Genomic DNA, 25,263 nt, shown 5'->3' on the forward strand with positions numbered 1-25,263 from the left:
TATGCCAGGGTGGATAGACCAATGAGAACAGGTTGTCCAGCATATCAGCGTTATTTATGGGGCTAACAAGTAACGTTACTGTTTAAAAGACTTCTGTGAGCCAACCTGCAACTAAAGTCATGTCTGATTTGGAGTATACAACAGATTTCATCATAGGTATACCCGCCCTCAAAATAATGTTGAATCAGTTCGTCTCTTTTGAAAACTATTAAGGAATCAAACATTGTAAACAATCTATTATTTACATTCCGTTCCGTGGAATATCGTACAGGGACAGACAGAAATATTACATAGGCTATAGACCTAAAGTCAGGCTGTTAACGAGTAAAGTTACGTCTAGAGTAACTAAGTTATCGAGAAAAACAATCTACCCCAACAAAAGTCTATTTTGTTAATTTATTTATGTAACCAAAATGGTATTATTTCATATACACGTTACTTAACCGATGTCAGGATATTATTTCTTCTTTCCATTGGAGTTTGGCGCAACTGCAAAAACGATTACATGTCCATCTTCTAGTTCTATTGCTAAAATGAGAGTCAGGCATGGTGGATCGATCGAACAAGGACATACATGTGAAACAATCAAGGGTCAAAGTTAAAAATACCACTGCGCAATCGTGACCAAAAAAACCACGGGCGACGCACGACGGGCGACGGCAGATATGGAATTCCATACCTTCGGCTGGGGCATTCTTTCTTCATTCGGTCTTGAATTTTAGAGCTAAGAATATACCTTTTCAGTCACAAGGTCGAACCCGTTTTCAAAAATTACCTTTCAAATGGTTCTGTTCAAAAAACATTACAGTACCTCTATTTAATTTAAATGCTTCAGGCCCACAATCGGGGATTGGTTTTTGGAGTCAACGCCTGAGACGGACATGAAGTTGAGTATTGGTTAACGGCCAAAGATAGGTCACATAATCTGTTCCGAACGGGGAAAAAAAGGGCGAGGCTTTTTTTTTTTTTTTTTTGTGCTCAGCGCATAGGCGCGCCACGAGGCACGCAAGTATATGCGCGTTTGATGCGGAGCCATTGATTTCCATTATATAATGGAGATCAATGTGCGGAGCACGCTGAGTACGCATAACGTGTTCCGGCATGTATGGTCTTTGCGTACACGCAGAACGTGTGCAAGAATATGGAACACCATAGATCGCCATTAGCGCTCTATAAAAATAATGGAGATCAACGGTAAGAACCCGCTTGTAACCACCTGTCTTTCTTTCGCCGATTGGGGGTGCACTTCAGCTCGGGGCGGATAGGGACGGGGACCAGTCCAATGGAAAGAGGGTAGCCACATTCGTTGCGTCTGGGAAATAGATGTAAAGTTAGGCCGCGCGATATCTGAATTTGTAATCGGGAAAAACCCGTAACACTGCATGGCGCATGTTGCGCAACCACTTGCACAAGGGTTGAAGAACCTTCTAGAACCAAAATTTCGTCATTTTTCTTTCAAAACTGCCGAAGTTCCGGTCTGTATAGGAAAGCCTCCATCTTTTCCAATTGTTTTCCCATGGTATTAGACAGTTTTATGAAATAATTGAAAAATAAGCTGTACCGTCAGGGTGGCCTACGTAAATGATAGCAGCTTGTGCCTGTGGAGTGTGGGTGGTGGGATCTTCCGGTTGCCCAGTCATGTTGGACCGAGTCGTGAAAGGTAGGCCCCCTGTGTTTGTTACCTGTCATGTACAGTTTGCGACCGTAGACCCATTGAAATAGGCTTATTGTCTTTTTTGATACCCTGTGCAGTGGTGGGCGGTCATGTTGGTATGGGAAGGCTAGCTATAACTATAAGGTAGGGAGGCTTATCAAAGTTATGGACTTGTCAGCTTTTTTTCTGTTTTCTTATGCACGTGATATAGGAGAGGTTTCAGAAACATTTTGGATTCAATCGGTCCCTGTAAAGCAAAGAAAATTGTTTTTTGTAGGCCTGCATGTGTAATGCAGGTCAAACTGTGATTTTTTTTGTACTCAAAAATGAGCGTAGATTTTGAACGAGAAGCTTAAAATCCATATTTTCATAAAATTTTTGTTCTTATTTCATAATAAATATTTGTGCAATTTTTTAAAATGAATTGAATGTTATCTTCACTTGAAAATTCAAAAAACTTGAAATTGAACATTAAATAGAGGAGCCAGAGCATGCGGAAAATGACAAATTTTAATCACAGTTTCCTATTTAAGAAATGAGTTCTCAAATGAACAGCCCTGTCACTCATTTATACATGTCCCTAGCTAAGGAAACTGCTGAGTCATGCCCACCTCATGCACTCACCACCAAAACAAGGGAAGAATAATGTGAACCTGGAGCAGTTTGATTTTTTGCCTCTATGAGTGGAGGTAATAACAATTTACTAAAATTTGTCAGCTTTGAAGAATTTATGAAATGCTGATGTCGCAACACTCAGCTCAATTGGTGCCCAATTTCCAGACGCTACCATTTTTTAATTTCAGACTATTATTTCATGACACGTAGGGTGTCTTTGGGGAAGAGTTCCATGATGTATGGACACCAGTAATTACTCCCTACAATGGCCTGTTAGCCTTCAGAAAGCAAGAACATGTCCAGAAATGTTCAGTTCAATTTAGGAGGAAAAAAAACAAGTCGTTTACTTAGAAAACACACAATTTTTCAGACCAGTCTCATAGGATTTGTACTCAGGGTGTCAAGTGGCATCTGTATATATGTATGGAACTCTGACCTCTGTTTCACAGAGATCTGGATCGGTGAACCCAAAGCTGGTTCACTTTACATATTAGGTGGGTATTGGTGTCTCATGTGAACCAATGTTAGATCACTGACTGCGATTCGGATCCAGGCAAAACATGCAGGCCTGAAAGTGTACACAAAGGTTCAACAGCATGTACATGTACTATGAAGGTAATTGCACCAATACTTAACTCCGCAAATTTGAATTGGCAACACCACATGAGGAAAGTTGAGGGGAAGCGTCTAAGTGTGTCACGTGAGGGGAATCAACTACAGCTATCATGGGCCATGATGATCATTGCTGGGTTTTTTTCTGTAAACTTATCAATCATCAGAAAGTACATGTCCAAAAAGGTCAAGTTTAGCATGGAAAACTTTTGGGTGCCTCGAAGTTCAAGTTTCTTCTAATTTTGACAGCATAGCCAGGCTCTCTCAGGGAGGGAGGGGTAGGAGATCTCGTAAGGGAGAAGTTTCCCCCTTGACTATGCAGCCAGGCTCTTGGGGGGGGGTAAGAGTCCTGGGGGCCCATGGCTACTCCAATGCAAGTTCTAGGACTTTGGAAGTACTAAGAAAATGCCTGGAAATTGTCAGATTGGGTTGGTTCACAGTATGTCAACTGATGTCCAGATGTAGAACTCCTTTTTAGGCCAGATGTGGGACTTTTTGACACAGAAGGCACATGTAGTTTGCCGTCACTCTGTCACAGTTTTTTTGTAAACAGGTGGCATGGAACCTGTGCGATAATTGCTTAGATATCCCATTTTAGAAGTTAAGTGACGGTGAGTCCTTGGTGTAATCAGTTTTGGCCATTGTTCCCTGTGGATGCTTGTTCACAGTTCAGTCCCCAGTTTTTGTTTGATCTCAAGAGCACCAGAACTGAGGTTATTTTCCAAGTTTTAGTGTTAGGAGTCTTCAAGTGAGGTACATTATGATGTTAGTGGCCTACTTTCTGGTTCATTTAGTCAGTGTAGCCAAAATAGTTAAATGGGAAATGTAGACCCAAGAAGTCATACACATATTTTTAGTATGCTCCACTTGAAGACTCTTATCTCACTGTCAAACGTGAGAAGTACATGTTACCCCACTTCTTTTTGGGGTGGGGTGGGGGGGTTAAAGGTACATGTAAGTACTATTAAATGCTGTAGCCAGTGACAATTTACATGTAACTTAAAGAAATACAATGGTCTTGACATTTCTTTCTCAATGCAAACTACGTATACTTAAAGACTTCTGCGGCATTTGTGGGAAAGACAGCAACTGAACCATTGAATCCAAACAGGCAGCAATAAATCTGCCACACTACTGCTGCATAACCCCATGAGAAGGGTGAGTGGAAAAAATGAATTGGTTTCTCATCCCTGCCAGCTTTTTCTGGCCTTGCTTGCCACCCTTTTCTTTGTTTTGTTTAAGTTTTGTTCTTTTTTGTTGAATAAGTGCTTTTAGAACATGTTAGATGGGGCAAAAGCTCCTGGTGGTCAGGCCCAAAAGTATCTCCAAAAGGAGTCTAGGAAATTCTCGGGCAACATCTGAGCACATCCAAGGAAGATTTAGCCATATGTATATGCTGGTATTAGCATGTCCAGTACACTTTCTTGTTGCATGCTTACAATGTACATGTAGCTGCGTGTACAGGTATGCATGGTATTGCATGTTTGAATGTGCCCTTTGTATGATACCAAAAAATGGCAGCAGTCTCCATTAAAAAAAGAATAGGACAAGAAGCTTGTTTTCTTTTCTTGGCCTCGTGATTTTCAAATCATTATATGTAGTATGCACAGCATTGTTTGACTGACATGCCTTAAAGGGTAACAGAAATTGAAAACATTTAGTTCACCTGAAGTACTTCAAAATAACAATAAAAAGTAACATTTCATGTTTACCCCATTTATTGTGACCCCAAAATGAATAAAAAGATCCTGCATTTCCCCGCCCACAAAAAAATACCCTTTTGGCCGTTCCCGCTCCCAGGCAGATTGGATGACGTCATCGCCAGAACGCCGACATGTGCAGTGTGCACGTACATTGCACACAGTACATGCAGTATCACATGCTTGCAATAGACCACGTCGTGTTTGATGTAGACTCGGCCCACAGGCAACTCTGTCTCAGTTTTCGCTAGGCCTGTGTCTTATTTCTATCAAGCTTCATCAAACACAATGTAGTCTATCTGTCTATTGCAAGCATGCGATACTGCATGTACTGTGTGCAATGTAAATGTACATGTACACTGTACATGTCAGCATTGCGATGATGCCATCCAATCAGGCTGGAAGCGCAAATGGCCAAAAGGGGATTTTTTCATGGGCGGGGAAAAGCATGACCTTTCATTCATTTGGGGTCACAATCAATGGGGTAAACATTGAATTTCTGATGTTTTTGAAATGGTTACGTAATTATTGTTATTTTGAAATACTTCACATGAACTAAATGTTTTCAATTTCTGTTACCCTTTAAACTCATTTGGGAAATAATGTACATGTATGTGTATTTCCTCCTGTCATATTCGATGATGTGATGGTTGATATGAGAACAATTGCTAGCTGCTGTGATGCAGGACATAGAGTATTTTCACAATGCGTGGGACACATAACACCCAAGGCAAAGAATGGAGTGTTAAATGCAAACCATGCTACACCTCAGAGCAGTCCAAAGTTGCTTTGTTACACGTACATGTACCGGTACATTGTACCACTGGCATGATTCAGCAAATGTGATAGAGGCTGCGATTCACTGTACATGCTTCCTCCCTCCCCCCCCCCTCCGTAAATGTAACCACCCGGTGGGTTCATGTGTCCCATTCTCTCACCATAAGCATTATGTTGTCATGTTTACATTATACATGTACATTGTATTTTGACTTTTGGGGGGGGATCATCTTGGCAAGGACAGAAAAGAGAGCAAACATACATGTACCTGTCTTATTTTTGTTTTGTGTTTAATTTTGTTTCTGATTTTACTGGGCCATAGGAGGGTACATGTAATGAGGGCAGTTTATATTAACCCGTCCTAAGCCAGCCAAACTCCAACACCGGGGTTTGTTGGAATCTGTTGAGATGACTGCTGCACTGTATGTTTTATATATGATTAGGCATACCACAAATAGAGTGGTGTTGAGTTTTGCAAGGATGATGTCGCAGAAAGTTAGGATTAAAGTTAATTGGTTTGACGGAGTGGGCATCTCATTCTAGATGAAATTATAATATTCAACCCTTTCCCTGGGTACATTCCTCACAGGACATGAGCACACTGTGCATAGATCATATAGTCATCCATGCACCTGTGAGTACAGTTAACAGTGATATCCAACACGTGAATTTGTGTCGTTTTAAAGATTCAGTCATCTTGATTTTTATTCCCTGAGTTTGAGATGGCATGCTGCCAGTACCAAGTGATAAGTTTTCCTATTTTTATTCTTTTCACAGTTCGCATTTGCTTCCGTCTTCTCTTCACTTTCCTGTGGCTATCTCAGGCATGTGTGCTGCTTTCTACATCAGCACCTCTTGGTGCTGAATCTCAGCCTGAACTTTGTAAGTAAAATTACTTCAAGAAAACCCAGTTGTGTAATTTTCAGTGGAAAATTCTCATTTTTGCAAAATCTTGTGCACACCACAGTTGCAATAAAAGTCACAGGTTTTCCTATTTTTGTACACACTGTATTTGACATCTGTATTTTCTTAACAGACAGGCAAACAAAAACCTGGTAGTTTTTGCAAGTACATGTACATTAAGAGAAGCCTTAGGAAAATGAGAAGAGAGAGAATCAGCTTTCAAACTTTCCTTGATGGGGTATCAAAGTGAAATCTTAATAGGTGAGATTGCATCAACTCAAACTGGTTTCATTTTTACCACATGGCTTGTTTCCTAATTTTATTCCAGTAACACTTGATGTTGTGGTAATTGAGAGGAGGAACTTTATTTATTCAAAACCACTCATTTTAAGCACTGTGTTTCAGAGACATGAATATCTACACACTTAAACCACTCAGTAGAGTATTTGCTGGCTATTCTTCAATCATTTGTAGATGACGAGGACAAACAATGCCAGGATGACCTTGGCTGGGACTATGTGTATGATGAAGGGGTGGCGACTTGCGTCTCATGTGGAAGTTGTGTGTGTGGTTATATCACCAATAATCCACACTGTGTGAAATGCCAAGGTAGGGCTTGTTTAATTGAACATGAAATTTATCCCTGTCTGAAAGTCTTATCCAGAGATACAGATGTTCAAAGTTATAAAAGACAAATCCAAAGGTCAAAGTTCAGCAACCTGTAACTTACAAACCACATGACCATGACAAACAAAATATTTCAGCAAATTTCAAGAAAATATGTGAAATGTACCCTGGAAAGTGTTTGAATCGACGTGGAATGACCCTTAGGTGTTGGTTATCACGGTAGGCAATATATACATGTACATGTAGCTTTACCTGATCTAAGTAAATCTCTTTGATAGATGGACACTTCCAACAAAAGAGATAGAATTGGAGTTTACGTCCTAACCTACTGCCACCATACGATGGAACAGGATACACTGTGAAAATCTCTTCCAAAATGTCAGTGTCTATGTGAAATTACCCAGTATACTGGGTATTACTACAGTAGGCCATGCAGAGATGGGAGCGGAGAATGAAGTAAACTAGAGACCAATCAGAAAAATGGTCAACTGAGCTGCACTTTACTTTCTCAGTTGCTTAAGCTTTAATTTTGTTTTCTTTTGTTGTGTTTTATTGTATTTGATAGCAAACACAAATAAGATGGATGAAGATGGAGAATTCTTGAAGTCAAAACCTTGAAATCTTGAGCTGTAAGTTTGCGGGCTCACCATGGAATCAATCTCTTCAGAAGAGGTGTGGCTCTGAGGAGAACCGGTGAGTATCAATTCAACATTTCAGCCAAGATCTGGCTGTCCTCAGGAGAGCGTGCCAAACTCGAGTGGAGAGCTGGGTTGTAAAGGTGAGCCAGAGGTGGTGGAGCATGGAACAGGATCTGTGGAGTGAATGGCTGCTGTGCATGCACTGGAGGTGTTGGATCCTGGTGGGGAGGTTCCTGCCAGTTACTCCAATGTACACCTTGCTGCATTCACATGAAATGCGGTATACACCGGGGCAACTGCTGGGTTGTTGCTTGTCCTTGTGGGTGTGGAGTGATAGACTTGGATATTGGCCAATGGTAGGATACTGCAGAGTTGGTGGGAAGTGGGGCCCAGGTAGGGTAGACATACTGTGGCGATGGGGTGCTTGGCTTCTGATAAAGGAGACCCTAACGCCATGGGGGAGGAGGGGACTTTGGGTATGTAGGAGACCCTTGCATCCTGGCAGGGGGTTCGGGAAGGCAGATGTTCTTGTGTTGGTATCTGTCCAGTGGGAAGGCAGTCTTCATGCACTGGAGCTCTTGGCACAGGTTGTTCTGGTTACAGATCTTGAAGGCTCTGCAGACAAGAGTGTGGTTGACTAAGGACTTGATGGCAGCAGTATCTCTGGTGCAGGTATCGATCGGTGTGGGTAGGCTTGGGGTGAATATGGTGGTTGAGGGTGCTGTCAGGGTTCCCAGACGGGGGAACATGCAGGAAGGAGAGCTGCCCATCTTGTTCTTGTTCTGTGGTGAACTTGATGGTGGGGTGTTGATGGTTGAGATACTCGAGGAATTCTTGGAGATGACCTTGACCATGCCATAGAGTAAGTTTGAAGTCCGCAGTGAGGAGTGATGATGTTCAAACACTTCCATGAAGATGTTGGCTAGGACCGGGATATAGGAGATCCCATGGAGGTCCCAGCCATCTGTTCTTAGAACTTGTCTTGGAACCGGAAGTAGCTGGATGACAGAAAGAAGCAAATGAAGTCAACTGTCTGGGCGGAGAAGAGAGCTGTACAGTCAATGAGGGAGGGTCGCTGTCCAAACTTTCCAATGTGGCATGCTTCTTTGGTAGGAACATTAGTGAACAGAAACACTATGTCGAAGCTCACCATGATGTCGGTAGGTTGGAGTGAGAGGTTTAATTCTGGTGAGCTTCACGAACTGGGTGGAGTTGGTAAGATGGTGAGGTGTGTTGCCCACCAAGGGCTGGAGGATGCTGGCGAGGAAGTAGGTGGTCTTGTAAGTGGGAAACCCACTGGATGACACGATGGGAGGGGGGAATATCTGGCTTTTGAAATTTGGACTACCGAAGATGATGCCGATAGGCAGAGACAGTGGTTCAGAGCTGCTGGAATTGTGTTGGAATAGTGGAGAGCGAGGAGCTTGCTAGCGATGCATTTCTCAATGACTTGGTTGGGGTCCTCAGGCAGAGGACGGTAGTTGCCGGATGTGAGGACATCATGTACTTGGGTGTTCGCCAAGTCCAAGACTACTGAGGTGTTGCCTTCGTCAGCTGTGATGTGTATAGTCTTGTTTCTGCAGAGATCACAGAGGGCTTCCCCTTCGAGCTTGGTGAGGTTGGACTTGGCAGACTCGGCGTGGTGATGGCTGTGGTGGATCTTGACGCGGCTGTCATCTGCTGTGGTCTTGTTGAGCTTGCGTACAGCTGGCCCTGTGGCTTGGATGATGTCAGCTAAGGGGATGAAGTGGGTCAGGGTGGCAAAGTTCATGCCAGTGGAGAGGATATCTGGCTCTCGGGTGACAGAGTCCAGTGGCTGAGGTTGACAATGGTGTCGTTGGAACTACTCCTGGTTACTGAGGTGGGCCTTTGGCTCAACGTGTTGGAATATAGATATACAGTATCTCATCTTCTGATTGAAGAAACCAAAGTACTTCCGCAGTTGTTTGCTGCGGAATGAGGTGGATGCGTGGCGAGTGCATAGAGGACTGGGTGAGGGAGGAGACCTGGTTGACTTTTTCCCTCACCAGCCGCCATTCGTTCACCTCATCCCGTAGCAAACAACTTCAGAAGCACCTTTGTCTCTCCAATTGGAATATGAGATCCTGTATATCTCTGTTCCAGCCAAACGGATCTTCTATATCCCAAAGGCAATCGTCATCCCTCCCAGCCCACCTCTGTAACCAAGATGAGTTCCAACAACACCATCATCAACCTCAGCCAACGGCCTCTGTCACCCGAGAGACAGATTTCCTTTCCTTTGGCATGAACTTTGCCACCCCGATCCACTTTATCCGCTCAGCAGACATCAACCAAGCCACGGAGTCAGCTCTATGCAAGCTCGACAAGACCACGGCAGATATTCATCCATGTCAAGATTCACCATGCCCTTCGCCATGCCAAGTCCAACCTCACCAAGCCCGAAGTGGAAGCCCTCCATGATCTCTGCAGCAACAAGACTATACACATAATTACGGCCGACAAGGGCGACGCAACAGTAGTCTTGGACCTGGCTATTAACACCAAAGTACATGATGTGCTCACATCCTGCACCTGCTGTCCTCTGCCAAAGAACCCCACCCAAGCCATTGAGAAATGCATCACTTGCAAGCTCCTTGCCTTCCACTGTTCTGACACCATCCTAGGAGCTCTGAACTACTGCTTTTGCCCGTTGGCATCATCCTGTCCCAGATTCTTTTGTCAGCCCAGGTTTCACAAGCCAGATATCCCCCTCCGTCCCATCGTGTCATCCAGGGATTCTCCAATTAATGAGAGCTCACCAGAATTAAATCTCTCACTCCAGCCCACCGATGTAAGGGTGAGCTTCGACAAAGTGAACATTTGGACAACCCCTCTCTCGCTGACTGTACAGCTCTCTCCTCCGCCCAGATTGTCGACCTCATCTGCTTCTTTCTGTCATCCAGCTACTTCTGGTTCCAAGACAAGGTCTCAGAGCAGACGGCTAGGACCTCCATGGGATCTTCTATTTCCCCAGTCCTACCCAACATCTTCATGAAAGACTTGAAACGTCATCACTCCTCACTGCGGACTTCAAACCTACTCAATGGCTGTGCTAAGTTGATGACATATTTGTCATATGGCCCCATGGTGAAGGTCATCTCTAAGAATTCCATGAGTATCTCAACGAGCAACGCCCCACCATCAAGTTCACCATGGAACAAGAACAAGACGGGCAGCTCCCCTTCCTGGATGTTCACCTGTCTGAGAACCCTGATGGCACCCTCAACCACCGTATTCACCCCCAGCCTACCCACACTGATCAATACCTGCACCAGAGATCCTTCCACTACCCAGCCATCAAGTCCTTAGTCAACCACACTCTTGTCTGCAGAGCCTTCAAGATCTGTAACCAGAACAACCTGCGCCAAGAGCTCCAGTGCATGAAGACTGCCTTCCCACTGGACAGATACCAACACAAGAACATCTGCCTTCCCGAACCCCCTGCCAGGATGCAAGGGTCTCCTACATACCCGAAGTCCCCTCCTCCCCCATGGCGTTAGGGTCTCCTTTATCAGAAGCCAAGCACCCCATCGCCACAGTATGTCTACCCTACCTGGGCCCCACTTCCCACCAACTCTGCAGTATCCTACCATTGGCCAATATCCAAGTCCATCACTCAGCACCCAAAAAGCTGCAGTCTGTACTCCACACCCACAAGGACAAGCAATTACCCAGCAATCGCCCCGGTGTACCCGTAACCAAATATCCTGCCAATTCTGCTTCCCCATCCCACAACAGAATTCAACACCTGCATGTTCCAGTGCATGCACAGCAGGCCATTTACTCCATGGATCCTGTTCCATGCTCCACTACCTCTGGCTCACCACTCGAGTCCAGCACACTCTTCTGAGGACGGCCAGAGCATCCTGGCCGAAACGATGAGTCGATACTCACCGGTTCTTCTCAGAACCACACCTCTTCTGAAAGGATAGTTTCTGTGGTGTACCTGCAAACCTACAGCTCATTTAACTTCCACCATGCAAAGCTTCAAATCTTATCGGTGGCATTGTTTTTTGCAAAGAAAGAAATTGTCAACAGTGTTGGAGGCCTCAAGGTCTTGGCCTCGAGGCCGATTTTTATGGCCTCGGCCTTGGCCTTGGTTTCAGAGGGCGATGCCTCGGCCTTAGACTTGGTCTCAGAGATCTCTGGCCTCGACTAATCAATCGAGGCCGGCTTGAGGCCACCCAATTTTCCCTACAATTCAACACGTATTTTTCAATCAATAAGTGTGAATTTTTCTTATCTTTTTACAGTTACTGACCTTCATTAGGATATATGAACATAAAAGCAGCGTCATCCACGTCAAGTTGCAAGTTGGAACATTCTTTTCTTGGGTTCCTTTTGTGTTTTTTTTCCCTCGTTGAACCAAAATCACGTAATGTGCACACGTTCCGTAACTTCCGTGTGACAGTCATGGCCACCGCTGCACATGTAGCACCTTGCTGTTTGCGAACCAGTCTAACGCACACCATAGTCTAGCCCCCCATCTACCACTTTGCCATGAATGAGTGTTGTGACTTTCCCAGGAGATGTTGGAGACCCTAATGTTTTTAAGATGTAACAAGCATTTTCTTTAAGTCTCTCACCAGTAACCTGCCATTCAGCCATTTGACTTCAAAATAAACAAGTAATACATCTAACAAAATCTTGACCTCTTGACCTGGTTTTGAGTGATCAATTTGATTTGTTGTTAGGATGTATAACAAAAGCTGGCCTCGGTCTCGGCCTTGGTATCTGTGGCCTTGGCCTCACCCTCGGGGTTATGGCCTCGGTCTTGGCCTCGGCCTCAGAGGTTGTGACCTTGGCTACAACACTGATTGTCAAAAAATTCTTATCGCTCTGTACAGATGGTGGCATTCTGAAATGTTCAAGTTCTCCAGAGACGGTCACGAGCATTCCACACCTGGAGACTACTAGATTTCCTCCGACCACCTTGACAGTCTTGCAGACAACATGGAAGTCATTCATGACTTCACCATTGTCAGCCAACACCACTACAAGTTATTCCAGCATGCAGACTTACGTTTCAATTGCAATCGGTAGGAATATTGCCAACCGAATGAGCTAGTTTGTTACTTAAAACAAGGCAAGGTTATTTGAGAAGAGAGCAGTGCTACACCAATTAGGCTGACCTGCTGTGACTGTACACACTGCTTTTAATATTCTCAAATGATCTGAAGTACTCTTTATTTTGAGCAGAGACTGTTGAAATATCAAACTAGCTTGTTCTGTTTATCAAAATTGTAGATAAAAAGTAGGTTCACTGATTTCAACCTTTTATGATTTTAGTTTTTTTAACTCAGGATTTGTGAGTGACTGAAAACCTAGAGAACTCAAGAATGTGCAATGAATTTACATAAACTTTGTGGAGTTCGAGTTCAACCACCAGTAGAATTTGTTGAAAAGAAAAGCAAAGTCTAACAGTTGACCCATTGCACCTTGCAGAGTAGTCACTTGCACTTTTGGTTGTCATTTCAATTCGTTCTCATGTAAACATGTGAAACATTTCAGTGTATATCTTATATATGTACGCATCGATCATAGGTGTCTGACAGAATCCATCCACCAGACGGAGCCATTAAGCCTCGCCCCATGGTCTCTTGACCAATCATAGCTGTGATTTATGTCTATCGGGTATTCATAAAAGTCTGAGTCATGCACACACGTGTGACATGTGGGGCTGCAGAGTTCTGCAGGCGGGGCTAACTGGATTGCACTGTCGGCAAGAACCCGTTGAGACGCTCTTAACTATGCATGCGTGACACAATCTTAATTATTACACGCATCCAGATGTTGAAGTGCTTTCAAATCATCATTCACTGACTGAAATCTGTTCGTTTGTCTGTCATTAATTAGGTGTGATAGGGCTAGGTGTCATCCTTTTGGCAGTGGTTTTGTGCATTTTCCTGTACAGACGCTACCGTCCAAAGAGAGGTGAGGCTTTGCGTATTTGACAATAAATGCAATTCCCTGTGTGACATCACACTTTCTGTCAACCCATTATCCCTCGTCCTATTGTACCTTTGCAAGTGCATTCTCCACCACAGATAAACAAAGAGTTGATAGTGCATTTCTTAAACAGACACTTGAAAGAAGTTCAAAGGGCTAAGGAACATGTACTGTAGAGTTTGTGGGTTTTAAAACTTCTTCCCTTTTTCTTCGTCTGTTTTGGCAATGTTTTCCCTAGAACATCGTGCCCTCGTTACTCAGGACACTGAAAGGCATGAGCAGCATCCAATGATGCCATTCAGTTCTGTGGATAACGATGCTCCTGACAACTAGACTGCCGTGAAGCTCTTGACAGGTGTTAGGTCTGTCTCAGTGTAAGCAAGACCCTATGATAACGGTCAATCTTTAAATTTGGGGTATAATTTTTCCTGTCCCTGTTACATCTGATTAATGATTTAGTAAGTTTAAAAACACATTCGTTACTCTCCAAGAGTGATTAAGTAATGCAACTTTCCAGTCAAACCAATAAAATAGTTAGAAATCAATGTCAATGATATCATTTAACAAATTGCACAGGTCAGGTGTAACAGGGACAGAAAAACATGCCACATACACATGTATGTCAGATCCTAAATTTATAGAACGACCCACATGGAAGACTTGTACATGTTAACTGAAATCAGGTGCGGCTATTCACTTACATGTAAACACAAACTGTTCAAAGACGATTCACATCACATAAAATGAACACTCAACAAAAATGTAAATAAAACCTCATGATCAATTTTATTCAAGTACTGCCACTTTGCACAAATTTTTCAAATCAGCTTTTTGAGCAAATTTTGACAATAAAAGAAGTAAAAACTTGGATGGAATTTCAGGCTATTCATGGTGAAAGACAGCAATAGATGGAAAGGCTTACGGTAGCACCATGCGAAGGAATATATCTCTTATGAGTATGTGTGGTTCTGAAAAGAACCAGGAGTATAAACTTGAGTGTGGTTTTACCTGATATTAAGCACCTGTAGTAATTAAATGCTCTGCAGATGATGCAGTAGATTAGTTTTTCATGAAATATTTTCCTTCTTGCTTGTGCATTGCAGCATAACCATAGATTGTATAGGCTGATCTCACTGACCTAGGTGACCAAAACATACATCCGCCACTGCTGTAGGCAAAAACCACAGCGCCACACACTGTAATTGCAGTCACAGGCAAGTCTTCAGAACTTTGATATTTGAGAAAAAGTGTGAGAAAAATGTGGGACTAGTACTCCGTGATTAACCGGCACGATAACAATGTGAGTACATGGCCCAGATTGTGACAATTGTGCCAACTGACAAAGAATTTATGGTGAAGTTACAGTGAACCTCACTGTCTGGTTTACAGTGTACGTTTTATGATTGTTAAGCACGTGCTTGCCTACTGTAACAGTGGCGGATCTAAGCAAAACTGTATGGTCACATGGTACGTTGATACCATTTGATGTAACTCTATACGTAGTGTATTTTAGTGTATGTAGTACATAAAAAGTGTAGTAGGCACCGATAACACCTAACCACTGTCGTAGCATTGTGGCTTTGTTGTAAGAGCCACAATGCAAGCAGCGACAAGATGCCTACCTGTTACAATGGAAACTTCAAATCAGAAGGTATATTAACTTTCAGTATTTATGACAATCTCTTTTTGCCATGGGTGTTGTGCAGAGGGACCAGCTAGAAACATTGACAAGGTTTTGGTTACTATGGTTACCAGTGTTGTTTTGTTTTGTTGGTGTTATCAAGAGGACAGTTGGCAGGAAAACAAAACATTCAGTGCCTCTTCTGTACATCCCATTATTTGAGGAGTTTCAAAGTCTGTACACTTCCTTTTAAAATGCAGTGCCATCATCTAGCCAAGAGAACTGTCATAAGAGGAAAGTTTTCCATCCATTTTGAAAAACAGTTCTCATATGAATGATGCAGAACCTTTTTGTTCAAAATCCAGGATATGTGTACATATTTTACTAAATTGTGGGCCTGTATTTCTTTCCTGTAATTCACAGAAACTCTGAGCAGAAACAGATTGTGATAAATACATGGAGCATTTTATTGCTTAATCCCATCCTAGGGCCTTCGACAAGTTGCTTTGTGAAATGTCTTTTAGATTGTGAAAGCTTTGTTTTTGGTTTTGTTTATGTCTGCATTTTCCCTCTTATTTGTCACTTCTGTCATAAATTTTCTATTGTTTGTATTTTTTCGGCTTTTGTGTAATTTTTCATATCTCACGTCTAAGGTTTGATCTTGTTTTGGGATTTTAATGTGACTTTGCTAGGCCCAGCGATGGGATTGAGTGGTATTTTATGGACAGGTTTTGCTTCCGTAATTGCAGATTGAAGGACTTGGCTTGCAGGTTCAGAAAAACAAAAACAAAAGAGACTTAGGATGAGTTTGATTTTCACAATTTTGAAGAAAATTAATACTGTTCCAAGTGGTTGGGTAGTTCTAATTTCTAGCAAACCTTTTCCTTCAGAGTCCAATTTCAGGAGACAGCCTGCAAAATGGAGATGGGTTGACAATTGACTGCTTTGATGTGGTACATGGCATTTTCACATTGTAAAGATTCATGGCACCAGACAAGTGTGGAATGCTTCTTGAGAGAACCCCCAAAACATGTCCCACATCAAAGCAGTCAATGATTTTGTTGTATCGTGTCAGTAGACTTGCTCAGCAAAGCTGCAGTTTATTTGACCCTACATGTACAGAAACTTACCTAAAAGGAGATGGCGTATTCAAAAACAATCATTTTCTAAAACTGAATACATTTGCATTTAAAATGATGAAATCGCAGTAATCCATCATGACACGATATAACAATGCTTATTGTTCTATGAATGATAAGCCTTAGACATGTGTAACTGATCTTGGGTGACAAACCCACTTGTGAGTTTGTCTTCATATTTCTGAACAGAATAGTAAATAGTTTTATTTCATTGAATCAAGTAGGTGTAGTTAATACCAACTGACTTGTGTGTATTGCTGTGTTTGTGTAGAGTAAATTAAAGCAAATGCTGATATCCTGCCCAGTAACCTTGTGTAAATAGTGCGTAGCCTTTGGATGAATTTTTTGCAAAGTCTTGCTTTTGTAAGTTTAACCCTTCAGCTTTTGTGTGAACTCAGTACTAAAAACTGTCTTAAAACAGTATGCTCTCTGTGACAGCTGCTCATTTTTATCAAAAAAGCATGATAAATGAATTTAACCATGTAATAGGCTTTCTTTTTACTATACGCGCTGAATGAATGTAGGTTTTATTTTTGCTTTTTTTTTATTGGCATCCACAAAACTCAGAATCATATTGTGTAAATTTAACTATAACTTTACAATCACAGAATTTAAATGTTGCAACTCCAATAAAATGCTTGTAAATGCTGCAGCATGAGGTCTGTGATTTCTGTTATTTCTTTTGTATGTTTTTGGCTGCTTGCTGGTTTCTGTTTGGTGCATGATCACCTTTAAAGCTGTGCCAATCAAGCCAAAGGGGCATAACTATCTGCTCCAAGTAACCCTCATCACCTGGGGAAGAGACAGACTGGTGGGAATGGGAAGTTCTTGGACCTAGCTGGTGCACAACACTGACTGGTGCACAGGTGGAGACTGTACATGTGACTGGACCAAAGATCGTACAACGCTGCGTAGCGGCGCAAGATGTAATCACCCCGAGCACCATTTAAGTAAACGATATGCCTGCACATGCACAGTGCACATTAATGCACAGGTGCAGGTGCACCAGGTGTGTGTACCTGTCGCAGCACCTATGCATTAACATGCACTGCACGGGCATATTGCTCGCTCAAATGGTGCCCATGCAATCACAACATTTTACGCATATTCATGGTGAAGTGCTCCATTTTGCGCTGCCATGTGATGCTATACAATCTTGAGATTAAACATTGGTCACACAAGCTCTGCACGTCCCTGCACGAATGTGCATAAAATCAGTGCACGCACATGAAGAGTTCCTTCCAAAGGGACGCCACTGTGTAAGAAGACGCCATCTCTTCTGTTCCAGCACGGAGTGGAATTTTTACCATTTCTGCCTCTTTGTGCACATGTTCCTTTGTTTTGATTTGAGAACTACTCAACATACCAAGGCAGTAGGACTAACACAGCAATGTGTTTGACACTGCGTCAGGTATAAATAGTGCACAGAAAGTGTAACTTTCACTGATTCTGCTAATGGGAAAAAAGGTCTTTGTCTTGCAAATCTCAGATCAATAATTTATTACAAAAATATCAAATTTATATGAAATTTTATAGAACTGATTTATAAAAATTAACAAATCACCAATTCTATAATAAAATACAAATGATTAAAATAATTTACTTGCCAAATTAATTCCTTTTTTTAACTTTACATATATATGCATGCAGGATACCCATTGAAACTAAAATCCTGGAGAGAAAAGCACTATGAAACAAGGGTTCCAATACGTGTAACAAACTACAATATGCACTCGTACCTTTGCAACATATTTGATAATTGTGTATCAATGTTACGGAAGTACATTGTCATACCTTAAGCTTTCAAATCAAAATGTGGGATATACTTTAATGGCAAAATGGCAGTCCTACTTGCTTTCTAAAGGAATACATTGATTCATGTCAGAGGAACTGAATGATCTCTTGATGATTGGCCGCAATCAACCTCTTCCACAACTGGCAGAATTGTAAGAGTATAAACATTTAAGTGTCTCTGAGTACATCAACTACCAATGCTATATCCTAACTCAGTGGATAAGTCTGTACCAAGAATCTTCCCATATCCTCTCACATCAAGCACTCTGCCAGGACCAAGCATCAGTCAACTTCCAAGGGGCGCTGAGCCCAAAGTCAACCCACAGTGGCGTACTTTACCTTCTTGAGTCTGGCAAAATCCTTTAAGATCTCATGCACTTTGTAACATCTTAAACAGTCTGGACTGAAACATCCTTGTTACACTTCAAGTATTGTTTATCATGGTGCTTGTGACTTGATAAACAAAGTAACTCCAACTTTGATTAAAAGTTTCTGTGATTGATTTAATAAAAAATATGACCAAAAATGCTTTATGAAACATGACTTAAAATTTGAAGATTCAAACAGATATATACACGATCGTCTTTTTTTTGATAGATGATTTGTACGACATGCACATACATGAGCACTGCTTAGAAAGCTCTACATTAATGTTATGGAGTTTTAAATACAGAGGAAGTTCAAAGACGCATTATTTTCAAAAGGCATGTATTACTATTAACATTTTTCTTGGCTTGAATTGACGGGCATAAGAAGTAAAAAAATTTCAATCAACTTAAAGATTCGGCAATTCATGTAAAACATGTTAAATGACCCCTCTCTTTTTTTTACAGTTATCAAAGTACTGATTTCAATTTGTACAAAAATAAAGTTAAACAAGCAATGTTAGTACATTTTCCGACATGATTGGATATATCCTACTCAAATTTTCAAAAGCCTTGCCATTTAACATCATGCAGAAGCGAGCATTGTTTCTGACAAGCACACCTATCTCGACAAAGCCAGAAATAATAAAAAGAACCAAACTGCCAGTAGATATTGCAGGAAATTGGTGGCAGTGCCTTAAGAAGAAGAGTTTGACTGGGTGGGGAGGTTGGGCAGTCTTTTTCCTCAGAATGAGCCAGCGTTATTACAGCAGCACACACTCAAAAAGAAAGCATGTCAAAGGTCACTGGAGAACATTAACACACATGCAAGATCAACCCCAATCAGAGTGGCCCAATATGCTAGCTCACATGAACTGAACAGGTTGGACAGTAAACTGGTGTGACATCATCAGGTGCTTTGTTCTTGATGACCTTTATTGGGGGAATACTGAACTGGCTCATTCTTTCAGCAGCCCATTGCAATGCTTGGGGCATGTTCAATTAACACAGTACTTTGCGTACCTCTAACAACGAAGGTATGCCAATACTGTGCAACTGGACTCCAAAGAAGTTTATCTCAGGCTTTGAGACATTATATCCCTCTGGACTCCTCGCCATTACTGGCTACACAAGGCTATCTCTGTCAGAACACGAACGACCTGATTTCAAATAAAAGCATTAGCAGGTGGGTATTGGGAGATTTTAGATTTTTTCCCTTGAATAAACAAATTCTCAGTTACAAAAACGAAACCTGTTCCATTTGCAGCACCTAAAGAATAGTGAAATCATTTGCTTACAAGTAGCTAATACGCATTTGCATAAAAGGCAAAAACTTACGTACACGTGCACTCCATTCATGTACTTATAAGCCTCAACGTATAACTAATAATTTTTTTCCTCAAAATCTTAAAATACGTTCTCTCCACAACTATGATGATTTCAAACTTATGGTTTGAAAATGACCATGCCGATTAATTTAATACACAAGAAACCGTACATGAGCTGTATACATCAATTGGCAGTTTACAAAATCAAACCATCAACAAATAAATTCTTCATAGTTTATTTACATCTACACAAGTGCTTTTTTAAATAACTTGCATGTCACAGTTGAATACAAATATCATTAATATTAAGAAGTCAATCACACATTGCTTTAGCATATGTAACTAAATAAAATAGCTCAAAGTGCCATATCAATACACACACGTGTCTGTTTTCTACAAGTAAGGCTTGGTCCTACATATATAATATTTGGCACAACCATTTCGTGAATTCACATCAGCAAAAATATAATCCATTTTATGTAATGTAATTTTTCACATTTAAACACTTCTCTTTCAAAGCTAATAAGAATGACAGCATATTAGGCAGTTTTGAATTACTGAGTCTGTCAATTAAAAAAGCAGATATGAATGGAACGTTTGACTACAGCTGTATGCCTCAGATATTCCAGATTTATCAGAGCAGAACAACCTCATTATGGTGACACAATAAAGATCAAGGGAATCTTTTTTTTTCCAATTTAATAGTTCTCAGCCTGTGTTAAGCATACCCAATCTATAAGTCTCCACATGACCTCAAGGGGACCTAATAAGATAAACATAGAAGCATCTACATCTTAAGAAATCCTCAATAAGTAATGAATTACAGCTCTCGCTTTTTGCTATCTTTTAAGTACTGTTTTTGAAAAATTTATCCTGCAACTCAAAGAACAATTACCCACAATTGGCATTATCACCTAGCCTTCAATTCTGAACAGAGGAATTATTAACGAGGAACAAAAGTGACCAAAGAATTCATGTTGCAGATGCAAATGCTTATAATATAAAAGAATCTTCTAATCATTCCAGCCTTTAAGACATGGAAATGATCGTGACCACCCGAGGTGAATTCATGCAAGCTTGAAAACTCAAAAGACATTAGGCTGTTTCAAGATGTACTTTGCATCAGGAGATGTTTACTTTAATTACGGGTTTGCCTGTGAGCAGGAGGTCGTGGGTTCGAGTCCCACCCGAGTGGACTTGTGATTTTTTCATTAGACAAGCACTGAGTATACAGTGAGTACAGTATCCCAGCACTGAGTATACAGTGTTTATGAACATATGCCGGTATACAGGCAAAACCTGTCATTGATTGTGATTGTTAACAACGAGCTAACAAGTAAAATGCTGTTACAAACACTGCCATACCTCCCACCCTATGAACTTTGAATACAAATAACTCCCTGAACAGTGAAAAAGGGAGACTACTTGCACACATGCAAACTCCCAAGCCAGCTTCCATGCAAAGAGGGTTTTCACGCATTCACATCTCTATGAATTGTGCTTACTTAAAGCCATGGGCATGCAAACCACTTGCGCCCACGAATCCCACAATGTGGGATATGCATCAGGCAATCTTTTAATCTGTCAGTCAATCTTCACATGGTCTGTTCTTCCAAAGCGATCAAATGTAGAAAGGAGTCAGGCCCAAGGAGTCACGCTCAAGGAGTACACAAAGAGACACAAACAACAAAATGAACCCAGGCAGAGTAAATCAAGGGATCATACAAATGTAATAAGTGTGAAAGCAGCATCATTTCTAATCTCCATTAGAATCAGTTTCCCATTTTACCTCACTAATCCTCTTGCTTTGATGATGATGCTATCACCATGTTGATCAGTACTATCACCGTGGCAACCATTACTTACTTCCTCCCTGAGTAAACACCAGGCACTGCTCCTCTGCCCATCCGATTGCTCCGAATGTTGCCATTGCTGATAGCTCCATTTTTGGCTGTAGGTGCCCCCTTGTTTGCTGTTTGTCTCGAGGTGGCAGATCGTGGAATCCCCATCTTCAAGATGCTCTCCGACGAGAGGGGTGCGACAGGGGAGCGAGGAGGCGGATCCCCCTCCAGGGAGTCACGGGCACTGCCGGTGGACCTGTCCCAGGACGGTACCCGGGCGTGACCTCTCTCAGCACCCTTGGGAGCCAACAGCCAGTTGGAATCCAGCTGCCTTACTCTGTTGTGGGTGGGCCCGTCTGACGGAGAGGGCGACTCCTGCTGCCTCCAGGACAATGGGCGTGTCTCTGGCACGGTGGCACCATCAAATGATGATGTTGGGGAAGGTCGGCGCTCTGGCTTACGACGGGGTGAGGCCGCCCGGTTGCGATCAGACAACGCACTCGGGGATCGTATCACGTTAGCTGACTGGATGGGCATGGCCACCCCGCCCCATCGCTTGGCGGGATTGTTGGGGCTCTCCTGGCCCTGGCTAGGGGGATACGTTGGGGATCTGATGTTGTTGAAATCAGCGATGTTGTCAGACTGATTTTGCTGGGATTTGGCAGCAATCTCCGACTGGATATGTTGACCAATGACGTTGATTATCTCAGTACACTAAGAACAAAAGCAAGAAGGTATTCAAAGCATTTCTGGCAATAAGGTTAGAAACTGAAAACAGAGAGGCAGAATCAAATTATGAAAATGTCTCTTACAGTACAAATAACAAATTTCCAAAATACACAAGAAATCCAAGCAGACAGAAACAGAGTGACCTCCAACTGTACAAGCACTACCACTGAATATCTCACCCAGATGGGTGGTATATTTCCATTTTGGCAAGGAAAACATGCAAGACGCACTATTAACCAAAAAATGAGTATTTGAAATTAGATGAACACAGATACATGTAACTGACATGAGCAGGAGTCAAACATGCAACCCCCAAAATACTACACCGGCATTATGCCAACAGCAACTTCACAATGCCAAAAGAGGCGTCTTTGGGTTAAACAACTCTACAGAATTAAGGAATAAAGCTGACTGTGAGCTCACTTGGTTAGTCTGAATCCTGGTCACTTTCTGAACCATCAAGTTGCCGCATTTAAGGTCCACATACTGTCTTCCGTCATTCCCTTTCAGGTAACGTGAGGAGACCACCTCATCAAACCCATGAGACACCAGTGTTTCCTGTAAAGCCAAATACGCCGGGCAGTTTCTTGGTAAGACTGGTTCAAGTGTGTATTCAGGCTTGGTATTTTTTTGTAATATACATCCACACACAGAACGACTTTCACCTGTTGGGATGGTGCACATGTTATTATAAAGTAACGAGGTGAATATGTCATGCACACAATGTGTGAAAGGCATCAGTACGAGAACCAGCATATGGACTGACATGGATGCCTACTCCATTTGTTTGCAGCGCCCTTCCTGGTTTAAAATGATACCACACTTTGGTACTCTCTGTATGCGTGAATAAGATCGTGTCATCTAATTGGGTGAATTATGTACAGATCACAAGACATGAAATATTCAGGTCAATGCACAGAAAGTCACAACACAAAATTGGTACAAATAAAATCACACAGAAGCTCATTTTGGTTAAAAGAAAATTCCAGCCAGCTGCTAAACAGTAGCTTAGCGCTTCACACAGAATGGCAGATGCCTACCCATTAACATGATGCACTGACAGATGCCTACCCATCATCATGAGACACTGGCAGATACCTACCCACCAACATGATGCCTGGCAGATGCCTACCCATCAACATGAGACACTGGGAGATACCTACCCATCAACATGAGACACTGGCAGATACCTACCCATCAACACTGCTCACTCTTTAGCACTTTCAGAACTTGTAAGTGATGTTGATGCAAATAAAACAGATCCTTACCACTGCCCTTAAGAATGTTCATCATATGTTTCACAAGAAGCACTGTTGATCGACACACCTGCTTCATATTAATGAAGCGGGTGAACTGATAACCTTGCCATATACTTACATGGGACTGGGGGTGCAAGAAGTGTACTCCCCTCCTGTTGACGGCAAGCAGGCATCCTCCGCCCACGCGGGAGTCAGAGACATGCTGTTGGTTAAACAGGAGAGCAAACCAGACACGCAAGATGTAAATCTTTGAAGGGAAACTATCACTGAAACACGATATTTCCCATAAGATACTATCATGTCACTGCCTTGACAGACCAGCAGTAACCAGTGCAGAGATGGAGAATGGTATGCAGCATGATATTTCACATTTGGACACAAAACAGAAACCCGCTTGGTAAATGCCAATATCCGACTCTCCACAGCATCATTAATACCCCCACAGGAAGCATCAAAGATGTGATAAGGATGTATTTTACCATGCCAGTAAGTCTGTTACGTCATACCTAACATGATAATAATCATAACACAGTGTTTTTGAAGCGCATCACACCAAATTCCCGATGCGCTTCATCACAACAAACAACAATTAAAAGTAATTAATGGCACAGGTAAGTTTTAAGGACTGCTTTAAATTCATTTTCGTTATTGACAGTTCTGATATGGTGTGGAAAGAGAGTTCCGAAGAGATGGTGATGCATGTATGAAGGAATGATGTCCATAAGTTTTAGTGCGAGTGACCGGTGTATTGAGCAGCAATGTTGAGCAAGAACTGGAGCTAGAACATGACATCTGATTGGCCAGAATTCGGTACCTATTTAAGAAATCACTAAGGTGTATAAACACTGCAGTTTATTGCCCTATTGCATGGTTTGTTTGCTCTCATAGGCAACAACTGCATTTAATTTGTTCACATCATGGGGATATCCTTTGCCTTAATATCAATGAACCCTAAGAATATTCCCTGAGCAAGTTTACTGCCTGAGGCCAGCATTTTTGAATAATCGGGCAGTCTTTCAGCAATGGATAAAAACTTCTTCCTCACCACAACATCAAAGAAAGTGGAACCGAACAGCCGCCATTTCATGATGGTGTTGATGAACTCTGTCCGGGCCATGTGGGGACTCATCGATTCCAAGAGGGGGAGCTCACCATGGATCAGGTTCAACCACTGCTGGTTGGTCATGTGGTTGATGACACCGGCCGGCACCAGGTTAGGGAGATCCTTCCTGCAAAGAAAATGGAGCGGACCAGGAATAGGCTTGAAGTTGCACTATTAAGTTCCGGCTTCCATGTGCTCTATGGAACTATTAGAGAAAAAGGAACCTTCTTGTACCCTCTTATTGGGTAGACTGTTTGTGCACCCATTCTTGACTGGGCAATTATTTTACTTGCCCCTATCGGCCCTTCTGCAAAACCTGCAACCCAATCAACACAGTGCTGTGTTCAATAATGCTTTACAGTAAGGTCACAAATATTATCATAAGCACATGCAACAACCAGGCCTGGAATCTCACTTACAAAGGAAAGAAATGAAAGGGCACGCAATGCATGCCTTACAGAACAAGGCCTGCTCAGGGGGCCCACTGGTACAGAAAAAATTACAGACAGACATTCAGGCTTCCTCTCATGCTTTGAACTTAAATTCTCACTCCTTTTTTGGGGGGGGGTTGGAGATTCATGAAAATCAC

General features: G+C 42.1%; 2 protein-coding genes across 2 annotated transcripts in view; one reads left to right on the forward strand and one right to left on the reverse strand.

Moving 5' to 3' along the window:
• Nucleotides 1-1,045: 1,045 nt before the first annotated feature.
• Nucleotides 1,046-16,914, forward strand: LOC110980357 (uncharacterized). The gene is made up of 6 exons (XM_087138616.1): nucleotides 1,046-1,660; nucleotides 6,136-6,240; nucleotides 6,736-6,870; nucleotides 12,395-12,586; nucleotides 13,404-13,481; nucleotides 13,735-16,914. The coding sequence occupies exons 1-6, from the start codon at nucleotides 1,582-1,584 to the stop codon at nucleotides 13,827-13,829; spliced, it is 684 nt and encodes a 227-aa protein (XP_086994742.1). The 5' UTR covers nucleotides 1,046-1,581; the 3' UTR covers nucleotides 13,830-16,914.
• Nucleotides 16,915-17,726: 812 nt separating this feature from the next.
• Nucleotides 17,727-25,263, reverse strand: part of LOC110980246 (unconventional myosin-XV-like) — a 66,963-nt gene continuing 59,426 nt past the window's right edge. The window contains exons 50-53 of the mRNA XM_087138617.1: nucleotides 24,618-24,801; nucleotides 23,691-23,774; nucleotides 22,737-22,871; nucleotides 17,727-22,298 (exon numbers count right to left, since the gene is read on the reverse strand). Of these exons, the coding sequence (XP_086994743.1) occupies nucleotides 21,606-22,298; nucleotides 22,737-22,871; nucleotides 23,691-23,774; nucleotides 24,618-24,801 (1,096 nt within the window). The 3' untranslated portion in view covers nucleotides 17,727-21,605. The remainder of the gene's footprint in view (nucleotides 22,299-22,736; nucleotides 22,872-23,690; nucleotides 23,775-24,617; nucleotides 24,802-25,263) is intronic.

This window comes from Acanthaster planci, linkage group LG07 (assembly GCF_054643075.1).
Source record: "Acanthaster planci isolate LZ-2023a linkage group LG07, COTS_SCS, whole genome shotgun sequence".
NCBI lineage: Eukaryota > Metazoa > Echinodermata > Asteroidea > Valvatida > Acanthasteridae > Acanthaster > Acanthaster planci.

Excerpts from the sequence above, each read along its gene's own strand:
- LOC110980357 (XM_087138616.1), top strand. The coding sequence starts at position 1,582 with ATGATAGCAGCTTGTGCCTGTGGAGTGTGGGTGGTGGGATCTTCCGGT. Across the intron at positions 6,871-12,394 it reads ACACTGTGTGAAATGCCAAG|ATGGTGGCATTCTGAAATGT; the intron begins GTAGGGCTTGTT and ends CGCTCTGTACAG. Across the intron at positions 12,587-13,403 it reads TTACGTTTCAATTGCAATCG|GTGTGATAGGGCTAGGTGTC; the intron begins GTAGGAATATTG and ends GTCATTAATTAG.